The 16,536-nt window shown below is 41.4% G+C and overlaps 1 protein-coding gene across 1 annotated transcript; it reads right to left on the bottom strand.

Moving 5' to 3' along the window:
* Window positions 1-7,486: 7,486 nt before the first annotated feature.
* LOC118566998 lies at window positions 7,487-14,650 on the bottom strand. Its single transcript, XM_036150921.1, has 4 exons — window positions 14,414-14,650; window positions 12,053-14,034; window positions 7,653-7,799; window positions 7,487-7,543 (listed from the first exon to the last, which is right to left on the bottom strand). Exons 2-4 carry the CDS (start codon window positions 13,430-13,432, stop codon window positions 7,487-7,489), a joined length of 1,584 nt encoding a protein of 527 aa, XP_036006814.1. The 5' UTR covers window positions 13,433-14,034; window positions 14,414-14,650.
* Window positions 14,651-16,536: the final 1,886 nt, after the last annotated feature.

The raw sequence follows: 16,536 nt of genomic DNA, 5'->3' as shown, positions 1-16,536 counted from the left end.
ATGCATGACCCAAAACCAAAAACCATAAATAATTTCAGAACTTCCTCCTCAAAACTAAAAAAAACAGAAACAGAAACAAAAATCAACTCAGACAGGGTGGGCAGAGAGGATCTTGGAAGAAGGGCAAGGGTCCAAAAAACAACTAAACCAGATGTCAGCTGGGCGACCCGAGGGTTTTCCCAGGTCTGGAGGTAGATGGTGCATCAGTAGGAACCTTGGAGGCCAGCAGCGCCGATGCAGGGCTCTGGAGTCGTTCTCTGGACCCTCAGGGTCGAGCCCAATAGAGTTCAGGGGATGTGGTGCCGCAAGTCCAAAGACAGCAGAACTCTGGGGAATTGGAGAAAAAGGATTGAAGTAGGAAGCCCTAACTGCTGCTTCATAATCTTGCTCCATTTCCTTAAACGAACAATAAGTAATAATTACACCTAGTGGCTAAAATTGGAACAACATGTACACAATGCCTTTCATGGACACCTGCCATTTACTCAACAGTCCTTTGCTGTGCTGAAGTTTACTTCCACAGGATATTATGTTTTATTCTATTTTTGATCTGCTTCTCTTTCTGGCTTCCATGTCTGCAGGCTGCTGCTCTTTTACCAAAATAAAATCCCCAATGCTGCACTCTGCTTTGAGAACTCTGGGAACTCTCATATGATTGGCTCAGGAACCAGGAAGTAAAAACGGGCTACACTCTGAACCGAAGTCATTCTGGACCGTACCTCTAGGTTTGAAAGGAGAAAAACTTGACTAAGACATTGTTGATGGAGAGGATCAATTGATTATAGGGAATGTTACTTCCATCCTGGGTCACAAGTAAGAATGATTTAGGTTGATTTTACAGTAAATATCTTACTTGTAGCTCCTTAAAGTTTATCCAACAGCTCAGGGTACGAATGGAGAAGACTGAGACCCGTGAGACATAGACAGACTTTATTGTCATTTAATTGCACAGTCACAATGTTCATTTGAGCTGAATTTTGCTCAGAGGTCATTCCAATGGATGACTGAGAATCTTCACCAGCAAGGCTCAGAGGGCAAAATTAGACAAAGAGAAACATTATAAGCATATGTATTTTTCCTTTGTCAGGAATGAGCTGCTTAATGTTGTGGGCATACTATTTTAAAGTCTTCTTCGGCTCATTGTAAGCGGCAGAGGAGACCTCCAGACTTCCAATGATGTGAGCAGAAGCTGACACATTCCCCATACCCTCAGAGGTATGAGCAGAGGCTGAGGCATTGGATAGACTCACAGAGGAAGAAGCTGAAGAACACCCCCTACGTCGGTGAACATGTGTGGCAGTCAGTGGAAGATCTTCAGTAATTATGTTATATAGCTACTTCTTTTATACAGTATGATAAACCCATTTAAATAACTATTTTCAACTGTAACTCCTGTTTTCTACAATCCATGCATGGAACACAGTAAACATGGCAGAAGGTGCCCTGGTCAGATGAAATTAAGGTTTTTGGTTTTGAGGCAAAAAACTAAGACTGCATATCAGCATAGAAACACCATTCCTACAGTAAAACATGGCGATGGCAGCATCATGCTGTTGGGACGCTTTTCTTCAGCAGAGACTGGGAAGCTGCCCTGAATTAATGAGAAGTTGGCTGGAGCTAAATCAAGGACAGTCCTGGTAGAAACCCTGTTAGAAGCCACAGAAAACCTGATGTTTGCGTGGAGGTTCACCTTCTAGCAGGACAAACACCCTGAACATACAGCCTGTGATACTATGGGATGCTTTAGATCAAAGCATGTATGTGTAAGAATAGCCCAGTCAGATTTAAACTCAAACCACTATCAGGTAAAACGTCTTTGTGCTGTTTATACTGATACTTAATTTATTACATATTTCATAAAATATAATATGAGGGTTAGGTTACTTGTCTCACAATCCAGAACGGGTCCTTAAAAGCTTGTTAAATCTTACATAAATCCTGTTCTGTGACGTTCACTGTTATTTTGTTAACCTGAACATGAAGAAAGGAACCATGCTTCACTTAGCACTCCAAAACAGAAGCAGAAATAAGCTATGATCACAACAGAGTAAATAAATAATTAAGGATCTTTTTAACACACACCAACAGACACGGCTCAGACGTGCTGTGTAATTCATGTGAACTCAGAAGGAAGAAATGCCATAAAAAGAAAAGTTAATTTCAGGTAAACTTTTTTTTTTCTGGACCTATTCATGTGGCAGTAATATTGCATGATCTCAGCAGGCTCCCATCATTCATGTGTAATAAAATGGTTTCTTATTCATGCTGTGCTCTTGCTTTCAGGACAAAAGCCAAGGAAAATGCCCGGATATGATGGCCTTGTCACTGATGAGAGCAAAAAAGCCAGAATGGCACCATCTTCCAGGGAAGTGCCGTAGTGGTGGTGGGGGGTATGTTTGTGTTTAGATTTCTGTTTTTTATTATATTTTTATTTTTTTTTATCCACAGAGCAACACAGGCTCTACAGGAAGATATGCAGAAACTGTATTTGTGTTTTTTAATCTTCTGCTTCAGAGATCTGGACATGGAGGCAGAGTAAACACACTGAGGAGACTCAGAAAACAGAAAGCAATGTCGGATGAGAACTTAAGGCTGGGTGCGTAAAATATGGTTGACTCTCAGAACAGAAAGACAAATAAATCTGACTGCATTTGGATGTTAGGAAACTGCCATGAAATCCGTTGCTACTGTGTATTTATTTCCTTTCTTCCTTCAATCTTGTAATATAACGTACTCTAGTTCCAGATAACTAGTCTAGATCTAGTCTTAAACCAATATTTAAACTCCTTTTACAATTAGTGAACATTTTTTAGAGCAACAAAAGACATTGTGCACATTTTATAAACGTGTCAAACACTAAGAGATTTATGTGAAAGCCAGCAAGACCACAAAAAGGGTCAGCCGTCTGAACACGTGAGACTTTGATTCAAATATCTTTCTCAGATGAGCTCTCCAGGATCTTCGGCTGAGAAAAGAAATAAGCAGGGCTGCGAACCGGAAACACTGTTTGTGGAGCAAATGAACGATGCATGTAGCCGACTTCCCTTTTGAAATCAGTAGGTGTCCTGCAGACCCGATCAGCGCAGAGCCTGCAGAAACCAGTAGGGAGCTGATACAACCATCCAGAGGCTAGACATGTGTAATCAAAAGCAGTCTTTGTGTCAGACCGGCAGTCAAAGAGCCATGTCTGCAATGTGAAAAAGAAAGTGTTGTCCCCAGGTACCTATATAACAAGAAGTGGGTTGCTGAGGAATGACAGCAGTTGCTCCAGATTCATGTGTCAAAAATATACCCTGTGCTAAAACGAACATGCAAGTTCTCCTTTTCCCCCATGAAACCATCACTGTGGCATTTTTATTACCAGTTTCAACCTGAGTCATATTCTACTTTCTCAAACCTGATCAGAATAATTATGAGCATTAGTTGTCTGAAATGAAAAATAGATTTCCTGAGTAAAAAAAAGCATAAACAATAATATAGCAAAGAGAGAATGGGAAAAAATGTTCGAATAACTGTTAATTATGTTCAATTGCCAACATAAGTCTTGCATAATGTTTAAATGAAGATAAAGTCTGGGCATTAAATCTGACCTTTATTTTTCATCCAATCATCTGCTAGGTTTTGCGAACTATATGGAAATGAATTAATTTCATATTCAGAAGGAGACCTCTAATGAAAAATGGCTTTATATTCCAAACCTTGTTGCCTTCTGCAGAAGCTGTTTAGTCAATACAGCTGCACATTCTCATCAACACATTTATCAAGCATTAACTGGTGGTCTAACAAAAGAATGAATCAAATATGTGACCAGCGGTGGTTTTTCATCTTTCCTACATGGATTAAATCATTGAACTACAGCTAAGAGAGTGATGTCATTTGATGATGGAAAAAATGATTAATTACAAAATTTGTGATTAAGGATTGCAGCCTTGTATGGGGCAGCACAGTGCTTTGTAAAAGTGTTTACACACCATTTCTTCCCTATTTTGTTCTGTAACAACTGTAACTTTCGGTATACTTTTGGGGAATACATATGAGAGACCAACAATTTGCTGTTTAGACATTTTCCCAGAGGTGTGAATTGAAGACCACTCAGAGGTTCTTCAGCCAGATGTTCCCAGTTCACCCTCACCACTGGTTTGGTATTACCAGGTCTGCCTGGCAGTCTCCCCTACCATCGCATCTGATTCACCACCAGTTGGTAATTGGTTTACAGCTCTGCCCCTCTCTGCACCCGAGTGTCTAAAATGTAATGCTGCAGGTTTGATGATATGATTACAAAATGATCATCATCCTCAGGCCCAAGGTGGTCTGGTACCAAGTACACTTACGGACCACCTTGTGTTTGAACGTGGTGGTTTGTTACATACTGCTTGGGTTCAGATCAGGGAGCTCTTTCCTCCCAATCACACATATCCAGATAACACTGTTATTACCCACATGGGCATTGAAGTCCCCCAGGAGCAAAGCTGAATCCCCAAAGGCAAATCTTCTAGGACACCATCCAGAGACTCCAGGAAGGCCGGGTAATCTGAGCTGCTGTTTGGTGCATAGGTACAGACAATAGTCAGAACCTTCCCTCTTGCAATCTTACCTCCATCTAATCTTTCTTACCTATCTGTAAAATAACAGAATAGGCAGGTAAAATTCTATAAATAGCACACTTATTGTCACTAAAGTAATGCTTATTGCCTCTCTTTTTGCTTCTCCGCTGTTCTGCGCTCAGCCTCATCCTATGCACCTGTTTCATGATCTGTATAAACTCTCTTCAGACAGCAGGACAGTGCTAGAATATCCATCACCTAGAGAGTAGACGTCCACAATATTTCATGTATGTTTCCATGTTTTTGACCTTTACCTTGTTCCACGCATTTTCCTGCCTGGCAACCCCTCTGTCAGACATTTATGCAGCTTTCTGAGTTCTGGGCCACAACCTGCAATTGTATCACAACCATGAGCCATGCCAAGCCCTTTAGATCTGTCTGCCTATCTCATCTCTGATGTCTGGTGTATGATCTAAGCCTGTCTCCTTGGACTCAGCACCAACACTAAGCCATCCTGCCTGGCACCTTCTGCTGTGAGCATCCTGCCCTCAGCACTGCCAGGCTCCTGCTGGCTTCTGCAGAGGCTTCCTGTCTGCACCAGGTTTTTATTAAAAACTCCTCTAACCCGTTCAGCCTGATATCGGGCTGAGCAGGAGGTTACACATTTTTCACCATCTCTAAGTGTAGGTAAAACATGGTTGATTGATTTATTTTTTCCTAAATTCCTCATGTTAATGTTGTTAAAACAAGTCGCTAACTTAGTTGTCTGTGAAAACCTGTGGTTTTAAAGCGTGTTAAACACCAGAGGACATTCAAAGCTCCTTCATACAAAGCAGGCCTGGTGATGAAAATGTTACCAGAGACCAATCCTCGTCCTTAAACCCATTGTGTCCAGTATCATATGAAACTAGAGCGACTAACCTTTCCAACGATGTGTTGCATGTCTTTGTAGCACCATTCCCTAACAAGTAGAATCTGTGTGTAACCGCATCAACAAAGCTATGGGTGCCATGCGCTAATGCTAATACGAACCAAGCTAAACGTACACAACAAGCTACACACCGCATTTCTGGGTTTAACAGGGTTGTGATCTTGAATATTAACTATTTCCAGCAGCTTTATATTACATGTTCTTATAGTTGTAAACAATGTTTTGGTGGATGACATCAGCATCTAGTTTTCTCCCTCTGCTGAGTTCTCCTACTGCTCTCCAATTTGCATTTTTTGTTCTTATTTCATCTTTTAACATTTTGTTCTCTCTCTTTTTTCTCTTCATAGAAGGTACACCTGTTAGCTGTGACATCATCAGGTGAGGCAGATCATCCACTATTACCATCTAACATAGAAAGTACTCCTGGGTCAATGTGAGCTTCTGAGCTTTCTGTGTCTCTGCTCTGTGTAGCATATTTGTAAATATAATATAGTACATTTTAAATCAATGTAAGTGAATAGTGACCAATCGGGTCAATGGGCTAGTTGGATCAGAAACTAGATAAGACTCATGAAGGAGCAGACAGACTGGAAGGTTGCAGTTGCGAGTGCCTTTGTATTTATAGTGTAGACAAATATATACATATTTACAACAGTGAAACATTCAAATGGCCATATAAAATGCGCAAAAGAAAAAACAAAATAAACAGAAAAAAAACATTAATCAATTCTACAATTAATGAACCCACACCCTTCAGTTCATTCACCCCAAGCTGGGGTTGGTTAAAGGTCCCAAGCAAGTTCTTTTAAAGTGCTTGGTGCAGTGCAGGTCCTAACTGACGCAAGTCAGATCAGGGTAGAACAGAATTGTTCGTTGGCTGCAAGGAGCCTCCTACCTAGCCTGGCAGGAGATCAAAAGTCTTCACGCACGCACGGCCAAAGTGCAAATCTTTCTTGGGCTCTAGGCCTGGATCTTCAGCTCGCCATCAAACCTGGCCTGAATAATAAAACAGGACCATTTTCTCAATATATATATTCAAACATTCTAGTGTACACACAAATTCAATAAATGGCACTCTTTGCACTATAAATAATTCCAATTTTCAGTCAATATGCATATTCAATATAAATATAAAGTTCAATATAAATTACATCCATGAAATCCAATAAATACGCACTATATAAATTAGTCAACATGAAATGTAAAGAAAACCTAATATAAACAAGTGCTCAAACAAACATTTAAGGCACCCAATTGTTTACATGTGGTTTGTATAAATCTAAAATGGTCGTCCGTTTGTTTAGCTGCTAAATTACTGAGTATACAACAAACATTGACATCAATGACACTAAGCCACACACAGAAACACTCACCAATTCCAAAGTTTGTCTCACAACAGGTTTTTCTCCCCATCTTATCCTGGCAAAGTAGTTAGCTCCTGCAGCTCTGCTTCTCCCAACATGTCCCTACTTTCCTACTTCCTTACTCCAGCTAATATACCTAGCTGATAGGCTGTGGAAGTACATGTGACCATGATACTTGACAGTGATTGGCTATGAAGTAGTGAGGGGATGGAAGTTCACTTTTACACAGGCTTGATCACTGAGATTTACACCCGGGTTACACCCTCCCCCCTTAAATACATGCAACGCCGGTGCATGCTAAATTATCTGGACACTAGAACATACAGGAGCATCCAAGACAGGCTCTGTGAACATGTCACCATAAGCAGTAGCTAAACTATGCAAAAGAGTTTGCACTACGGAGATTAATGGGTTGCCTAAAGCAGCATACTGAAGACGCTTAATTGGCTGTGGCTGTCGACTAGACCGACGAATTGGCTGTTCAGTTTCTATACTATCACTAGCCTGAGAAGCAGGTATAGGTGCTTCAGTGGAATGTGGTGATGATATGGTCAAGGTTGGTAATGCCTCTACCAGGCCATGGGACTCCAAATCTTCAGATGGGCTCAGCTCAGGAACATGTTCAGGCTCAGGTGAAATTCCTGGGTCTATTTGATCTTCTTCTGAAGGAACTTTTTCCAGGGCTGGATATGGATCCACAGCATCTGCCAGTAGAGACGACTTATCCACATCAAGTGAGGGATTCTTTCTTTCTGTCTTAGGAACTGGAACTCTGTTCATGGGCTGGGTAGGGATTGTACCCTCAACACTGACCTTCACAGTTGGCAAAACTGAAAACCCAGGTAAACTCCACTCCTCATCCTCCTCATCTGGGCTCCCCTCCAGTTCTTCCACTGGTTCCTGGAGGCTGCGGGTCTGAGGCCTACGAGCAGGTGTGGAAACTGGCTGGTCAACTTCGGCCTGAGGAAGAAATCCACAAGGGAGTAGAAGGTCACGGTGCAGAGTTCGGGTCCCTCCAGAGGGATCCATTTCTGGCCTTACAATATACACAGGGAGATCACCCACACGACCAATCACCACATAGATGTTTGTCTCCCACTTGTCCTCCAGTTTATGCTTGCCTCTGAGCCTCACATTTCTGACCAATACTCGATCACCTTCTTCGAGACTGGCTGGTTTCACTCTTTGATCAAAACGGATCTTGTTTCTTCTTGCCATCTTTTCTGCATTTTTGTTAGCTAGCTGAAAACTTTCCTTCAGCCGAGAACGCAAGTTCTGCACATATTGAGAGTGTGATTGAGATGATAAATCTCTGACAGGTAAGTTGAAGGCTATGTCAACAGGAAGTCTTGGACAGCGACCAAACATCAACTCGTATGGAGTAAAACCTGTAACCTCATTTCGAGTGCAATTATAAGCATGAACAAGTGGCTTGACATACTCTTTCCACCTAGTTTTCTGCTCTGGCTCCAATGTACCCAACATGCTGAGCAAAGTCCTATTGAACCTCTCGACAGGGTTCCCACGGGGATGGTATGGCGTGGTGTGAGACTTTTTAATGCCAGCAATGTTGCAGAGCTCTTTAATGAGGTGAGACTCGAAATCAGGCCCTTGGTCCGTGTGCAGGCGCTCAGGAAATCCATAATGCACAACAAAATTCTCCCACAGACATTTTGCAACGGTTTTTGCCTTTTGATTGGCTGTTGGAAAAGCCATAGCATACTTAGTGAAATGGTCTGTGAGGACAAGGATGTTTTTAGTGTTGCTTTTATCAGGTTCAATTGATAGATAATCCATGCACAGAAGCTCCAGTGGCCGACTGGTCTGAATGTTCATCAATGGTGCAGCTCGTTCTGGCAAAGCTTTCCGGCGAATGCAGCGATTGCAGGTTTTAATCTTGGTTTCAACATCTACAGACATGCGTGGCCAGAAAAATCTAGATCTTACAAGGTCAAGTGTTCTTTCAATCCCCATGTGTCCCATATCATCATGAAGGCTTGAAAGGACAACAGAACGACATTCCGCTGGCAACACAAGCTGAAATGATAGGACCTCACCATCCTGCCTTCTTCTATATAGAATGTCATCTTTTAGTTCCAGGCGATTCCATTCTCTCATCACCAGAGGAAGGTCAGGAAGCTCAGCCCTGGCAGTTGGAGGTATTTTCTCTCCTGTTTCAAGCTGATGAATAACTTCTCTCAAAACAGGATCAGCTCTCTGTTTCTCCCTGATGTCATGAAGGGACAGTGATGGAAGCACTGGCAACCCTTGGGACTCATCAATGTACAAATCAGGAAGAACTGTTGGGGTCATACTCATCGTTTCGACCAGAGTAATGTTGTGCTCCAAAGGACCATCAGGCGTTTGGCCTCTCAGCAGGCAGCTGTAAGAAATGGCTCTGACCACATCTGGGGTGAGTTCTGCAGCATCCTCTGCTTCATTCATATGTGCTGTGATGAACTGTTGCACCATAGCCCATTCTCTCTGTGGGTCAGGTGTCTGGGAGTGTGGTCTCCTGGAGAGGGCATCAGCATCTCTGTTTTGGCTGCCCGCACGGTACTGCAATTTAAAGTCATATGTAGACAATGCGGCAAGCCACCGATGACTAGCAGCATCAAGTTTAGCAGAGGTCAAGATATATGTTAGTGGATTGTTATCGGTAACAACAGTAAAACTGGAGCCATAGAGATAGTCATGGAATTTTTCAGTAACGCTCCATTTTAAAGCTAAAAATTCCAATTTATGGGCTGGATACCTTGTTTCACTGGCAGATAACCCACGGCTAGCATATGCTATAACTCGTAGCTTCCCCTCTTGTTCTTGATAGAGAGCAGCTCCAAGGCCAATGGTGCTGGCGTCTGTATGCAGAATGTAAGGTTGACTTGGGTTGGCAAAACCGAGTACTGGGGCTGTCGTCAACCTGTCAATCAATGTATCAAAAGCAGATTGACACTGTGCAGTCCACTTTTCTTTAAAAGGTTTCTTTGCATCATGGCTTTTCATTGTGATGGTTGCTTTGCTGTCACGCTTGCGGGCAGGAGGGTACCCTTTTGTCAGGTCATTTAAAGGTTTAGCAATAGCAGCGTAGCCATTAATGAACCTGCGGTAATACCCTGCAAAGCCAAGAAATGATCGCAGTTCTTTTAAAGTTTGAGGAACTGGCCAGGATTTTAAGGCACTAATCTTTTCTGGATCTGTTTCAACCCCATATTCAGAAACTATGTGGCCTAAATAACGCACAGAAGTTTGGAAAAACTTACATTTCTGTGGTGATAATTTAAGACCATAATCTCTGAGTCGATGCAACACTCTTATCAACCTACTCTCATGTTCTTCTAGGGTGTCAGAGAAGATAATCAAATCATCCAAGAAGACCAAAACTTCTTTTAAATGCAAGTCACCCATGCACTTCTCCATAAGACGCTGGAAAGTACTGGGTGCATTAGTCACACCTTGGGGCATTCTATTGAATTCCCAAAACCCAAGTGGGGTCACAAATGCAGTTTTGGGCTTATCACCTTCTTCCATTTCTATCTGATAGTATCCTGACTTCAGATCAAGAACACTGAACCAACGTGAACCAGTGAGAGCTGAAAATGACTCTTCCAAATTTGGTAATGCATAAGCATCCTTTACCGTTTGTAGGTTCAACTTCCTATAATCTATACAAAGCCGGACATCCCCATTCTTCTTCCGAACGACTACAATCGGTGACGAGAATGGTGACTCTGATTCTCTTATTACTCCTGTCTCCAGAAGATCTCGCAAATGATTGCGAACAGCCTCAATATCATTTGGATGGATAGGGCGAGCACGATGTTTAAATGGAGTCTCATCATGAAGATGGATGTGATGCTTCACCCGGTCAGTACATCCAAAGTCAAGGTCATGATGGGAAAACACTTCTGGTATCTCTTTGAGCTTAGCAATAACTCGTTCTTTCCAATCAGGAGGAATCGGAGAATTTCCAAATTCAAACTGGAGATCAACTTTGTCAGTGTTCCTGAGCTGTGCCTTACAGCAGGAAACCTCAGCCAGAAGCTGTGGTGATACTGTGACTTCTGCAATAATAGCAGGTGGTGACAATATTATGCTCTGTTTTGACTCATTTGTGATAACCACTGGGATCTTATGAAGTGTATGATTGGGCAATGACACCAGACAATTTTTCACACACAATCCTCCCGGCAAGGAAGTGGATGGCTGCTCAACTAATGCCCAACTGCTAACTGGCAGCAAACTGGTACAGGCATAGCCTTCCAGAACCATAGTATGGCCTGCTGGAAAAACAACAGGTGCCTGACTGTCAAGTGCTACATCACATACACTGGGCTCTTGGGTCTGCTGGTGACGTAACTGAAGAAGCTGGAGAACTGCTTTGTAGCCATGCTTGGCTGGTCTAAAGCTAACACTTTCATCTTTCAGGCGTTTGTCATATAATGAATCAAGAGTGTTCATTCCAATCAGAACTTGGGACTGAGTTCCACTTTTAACATCTGGAACCACAAGTGCCAGTGTACAAACATCCAAATCTGTGCCAATAAACTCCTTAGGAAAAACTACTGTCATTTCTATATAACCCAAGTATGGGACAGCTTGGCCTGCAGCTCCCTCTACTTGTAACAGATCATTTAATGGTTTCACAGGTTGATGAGAAAAATACTGATTGTAAAATGAAACTGGTATTGTGGTAACTTGTGATCCTGTATCTAACAGACATTGAACTTGCTGACCAGCTATTGTTACTTGACCAGTACATTTTGAGCCAATCAACCCTCGTGGTAATTCTGTAGCCTCAGAAGTTACATGAGACAGATTGGTGCATCTTATCGGTGTCTGCTTGGTGGGACTTTGCTGGTCCTCTACAGTTCCCGTTTGCCCCTCAACGAGAACCTGTCTCAGTTTAACGACAGGGCACTATGAGAGTTCATTTTCTGCCACTTCTTCTGCTTTTCCATTAATTGCTTCTTCTTAGCAGCAACTAGTGAAGGATTAGGAGGATTGTCACATTTAGGTTTTATATGTCCATCTTCCCCGCAGTTGTAGCAGTAACCTGGCTTGGGTGGTAAATTTGCATTTTTATGAGAGGGTTGAGATGCACATTTACTAGTCTGTGGGGGCTGACTGAACTTGGCAACACGCATAGATTTTGGAAAAACAGACTGTTTCTGGCCAGACTGAGCAGTTGTAAGAGCAACTAACTGTTGCTGTACATCAGCTAACTGCTTGGCAAGTTGTTGGGTGATGATAGTCAAATCATCATAAGCACTTTTTTCTTCAACTGATGCATAAGCATGATGTGAATGCACACTAGCTCTGGATTTACTGGAACCAAGGTGCTGTTTCATACGCTGAGCTTTAGCAGCTTCTCTGTCTTCTTCTGTTCTTAACAACAACAACAGTTCAGCAAAAGACGGTGGTTTTGACTTGCGTTGCTTAAGTTGGAGCTCAGAGATTAAGGTGTTATCCCAACAACCACGACAGAATTGATTCAGCAAATGTTTTTCAAAATCAGCAACCGATACTCCACCCCTCCGTACAGCATGGTTCAAAGTCACTTGCAGGCGTTGTAAATAAACTGATGGTTTTTCACCTGCGTCTTGAAACTGCTCCATAAATTTTGCATACAGTTCATCACCATCTTGGACTGTTCCATAGGCAGAGTCAAGGATTTTGAGGTAACTTGAAGGAGGTGCATCTGGTTGAAGATGTTTAACCATGTCTGCAGCTGGTGGTAGTAGACTGTCAAATATCCTTCTAGAACGGTGTAGTTCCGACACGGCAGGATCCTTTAACAGAAGGTCAACGCCAGATCGCCAAGCTTCATAATCCATTTCATGTTGTGGTCTCGGAGTTCGACCAGAAAATGATTTAAGTTTTAATGAGGACATGTGCATTGCATTATCATCACTTTTCATGATATGCTCAACCACATACCTCTGCACTCCAGGTGGGTTGATATCTGAGAAAGACATAGCTGGCAAGGGTCCGGAAGGTCGTGATGTGTAGTGGGCTGTAGGATCAGGTTGGACGTGTGGTAGCTCCCCATCATCTGCAGTGACATCTTTTGGTTTGAGATGAATCACACCCTTGGTTGCCATCTGTGATGTACTTGGAGCAGCCATAGCCAAATCATCTTCATCTGGAGGCGTCTTCAAGAAAGAAGGTGCTGGACAAAGTTCAGTAATGGACTGGCCCAGTAGAGACACTACACTCTTGAGGACATCTGTGTAATTCTGACCTGTAAGCTTAGCCATGTGTTTCATTTCATTCAGGTAAGTTTGAGTTTTTATTTTAGTTTCTAACTCAGAGCAAACCACTGACAGTTCTTCGATTTCATAAGTAACTTTGGTTTGACAAATATACACGTACGGCAAGATTTCACGCAACCCCTCTAACGCACTCCCTGACGCAAACTCAAAAATTATGCAGTTATGAAAATCTGAGTCAGAATCAGTTATAATTTCAGACTTTTCCATTAATCCGTAACCTGTTAGAAAATCAGCTACTTCATTATCAGTTTCTGTGTTCGTTGCATATTTAATCAACACTGCATTAGGTATTTTAACCCCGTATTTCACAAAGACGTCCATAGTAGCAACAAAATAGCAAACTGCAATACTTCAGCTCTGTACAAACTCCTCCTGGCTAGCTCGCCATAAATTAATGTAGCATATTTGTAAATATACTATAGTACATTTTAAATCAATGTAAGTGAATAGTGACCAATCGGGTCAATGGGCTAGTTGGATCAGAAACTAGATAAGACTCATGAAGGAGCAGACAGACTGGAAGGTTGCAGTTGCGAGTGCCTTTGTATTTATAGTGTAGACAAATATATACATATTTACAACAGTGAAACATTCAAATGGCCATATAAAATGCGCAAAAGAAAAAACAAAATAAACAGAAAAAAAACATTAATCAATTCTACAATTAATGAACCCACACCCTTCAGTTCATTCACCCCAAGCTGGGGTTGGTTAAAGGTCCCAAGCAAGTTCTTTTAAAGTGCTTGGTGCAGTGCAGGTCCTAACTGACGCAAGTCAGATCAGGGTAGAACAGAATTGTTCGTTGGCTGCAAGGAGCCTCCTACTAGCCTGGCAGGAGATCAAAAGTCTTCATGCACGCACGGCAAAGTGCAAATCTTTCTTGGGCTCTAGGCCTGGATCTTCAGCTCGCCATCAAACCTGGCCTGAATAATAAAACAGGACCATTTTCTCAATATATATATTCAAACATTCTAGTGTGCACACACAAATTCAATAAATGGCACTCTTTGCACTATAAATAATTCCAATTTTCAGTCAATATGCATATTCAATATAAATATAAAGTTCAATATAAATTACATCCATGAAATCCAATAAATACGCACTATATAAATTAGTCAACATGAAATGTAAAGAAAACCTAATATAAACAAGTGCTCAAACAAACATTTAAGGCACCCAATTGTTTACATGTGGTTTGTATAAATCTAAAATGGTCGTCCGTTTGTTTAGCTGCTAAATTACTGAGTATACAACAAACATTGACATCAATGACACTAAGCCACACACAGAAACACTCACCAATTCCAAAGTTTGTCTCACAACAGGTTTTTCTCCCCATCTTATCCTGGCAAAGTAGTTAGCTCCTGCAGCTCTGCTTCTCCCAACATGTCCCTACTTTCCTACTTCCTTACTCCAGCTAATATACCTAGCTGATAGGCTGTGGAAGTACATGTGACCATGATACTTGACAGTGATTGGCTATGAAGTAGTGAGGGGATGGAAGTTCACTTTTACACAGGCTTGATCACTGAGATTTACACCCGGGTTACATCTGTCTTCTCTAACATAGAAAGTACTCCTTGGTCAATGTGAGCTTCTGTGCTTTCTGTGTCTCTGCTCTGTCTTCTCTACCATAGAAAGTACTCCTGGGTCAATGTGAGCTTCTGTGCTTTCTGTGTCTCTGCTCTGTCTTCTCTAAGCCCCAGTGGGTGGAGGCAGATGAGCGTTCACACTGAGCCTGGTTCTGGTTCTGCTGGAGGTTCTCCTCCCTGTTAAAGGGGAGTTTTCCTCTCCACTGTCGCTTCATGCATGCTCAGTATGAGGGATTGCTGCAAAGCCATCAACAATGCAGACGACTGTCCACTGTGGCTCTACGCTCTTTCAGGAGGAGTGAATGCTGCTTGGAGAGACTTGATGCAACCTGCTGGGTTTCCTTAGAGAGGAAACTTTCTCACCAACCTGGAGGATCTGATGGAGTCTGACTTATTAAAGAGCCTTGAGATGACGTGTATCAGGAATTTGCGCTATATAAATAAAATTGTATTGAATTTAATTGTTTTGTAGAACATGCCATGCCTCACCCCTTCTCCAGAACAAAGAGGCTGCAGGCAAGTTTATGTGGGAATGAATTGAAGATAGCTTGACTACTGTTTTGGAGTTTTGTCTTCTATTGCTTACTTTTCCATTGATAATTCTTTTTACATATGTTTTTATTTTTTTGTGAAGTCTTTTTTTAAATAAAATTGTTATAGTTGGATAGAATTGAGCTCATTTGTCTTCATTTTATTGATTTTATGGTGTGTAATGGTGTATTTTAATGATACATTGGGTAAATGTTACGAGCCAAGCCTATGCCAAATGCAGAAGCAGTCCTACAACAGAAATAAGCACTTGTATTTAACCAAATTCCCTTTTATAAGGTGTAAAACTTATTTGGTACCATTTGGGGCTACAATGTGGCAAAATTACAGCGCCGCCTGGCACACTGCGCTCTAAAACCTTTGTGGTACAAATATATTTCAACTGATTCAGTCCGGGATTTGCAGCATTTATAGACAAGATGTGGATCTATTAAACCAGGGGTGACTCCTAGGTTTTCAAAATAATTTTCATGGTCTTTTGTGATGTTTATTTACACACAGGCTTAAAATGTTTTCTATTTTCCTTTGGTTAACCACCAATAAATCAGGCATAGTAACAGCTGCAATAGTGGTTTCAATAGCAAAATAATTGTTTTTCTTACTTTTGTAAAGATACCAACATTTTGCATTCAGACTGTGGAGTTGTACTGGGTTATTATCAAGTATGTAATTCAGGCAGAAGTTTCTACTAAACCGCTCTACGCTTAAGTGTTCTGTTATTAACAACATGGATATACACAGATAGGCTCACTCAATGGATTGGAAATGTTTGCATTTAAATGAACAGCTCGATTTGGATATGTTGTCTGCCTCTGTCTGCCACTAAATGTGGACTAAAATGTTCATGTTTTAGGTCAGTTATAATTGCCAAAATGATTTCTTTTTACTAAATGCCAAAATGATGAGAGACTTAAATTTAATGAGCTTTTTATATTCTTTTTCAATTTCAGAAATCCTTCTTATTTGGTAGTTTTCATTTATTCTGTAATTTCCCTCTGGGATAATTGAAGTATTTCTGATTCTGATTCTGAATTAAACTGTCCAACTTGGATCAAGTTTCTTTGGTATTGTCCCACAAGCTTCATAATATTGCGGATGAAGCAGCAACACAAGTATAGCTGACTGCCTGAACAAGCACTCATCTTTGCTTTCCTAGAAGGTTTAAAAGGATAGCATTCATTATTCCGGTAATTAGTGAAAACAAACAATTTAGTTAATCTGACTGAAATATGAAGGGTTTAATCTAATTTCGAGGCAGGGAAGGAATGGTCATGTGGCTTT

This window comes from Fundulus heteroclitus, chromosome 19 (genome assembly GCF_011125445.2).
Source record: "Fundulus heteroclitus isolate FHET01 chromosome 19, MU-UCD_Fhet_4.1, whole genome shotgun sequence".
Taxonomy (NCBI): Eukaryota; Metazoa; Chordata; class Actinopteri; order Cyprinodontiformes; family Fundulidae; genus Fundulus; species Fundulus heteroclitus.
This window is presented reverse-complemented; position numbering and strand designations above follow the sequence as displayed.

Excerpts from the sequence above, each read along its gene's own strand:
- LOC118566998 (XM_036150921.1), bottom strand. The coding sequence starts at position 13,432 with ATGGACGTCTTTGTGAAATACGGGGTTAAAATACCTAATGCAGTGTTG. Across the intron at positions 7,800-12,052 it reads TTGCCAAGCAGTTAGCTGAT|GCCGAAGTTGACCAGCCAGT; the intron begins GTACAGCAACAG and ends TTTCTTCCTCAG. Across the intron at positions 7,544-7,652 it reads CAGTTTTGCCAACTGTGAAG|ATGCTGTGGATCCATATCCA; the intron begins GTCAGTGTTGAG and ends CTCTACTGGCAG.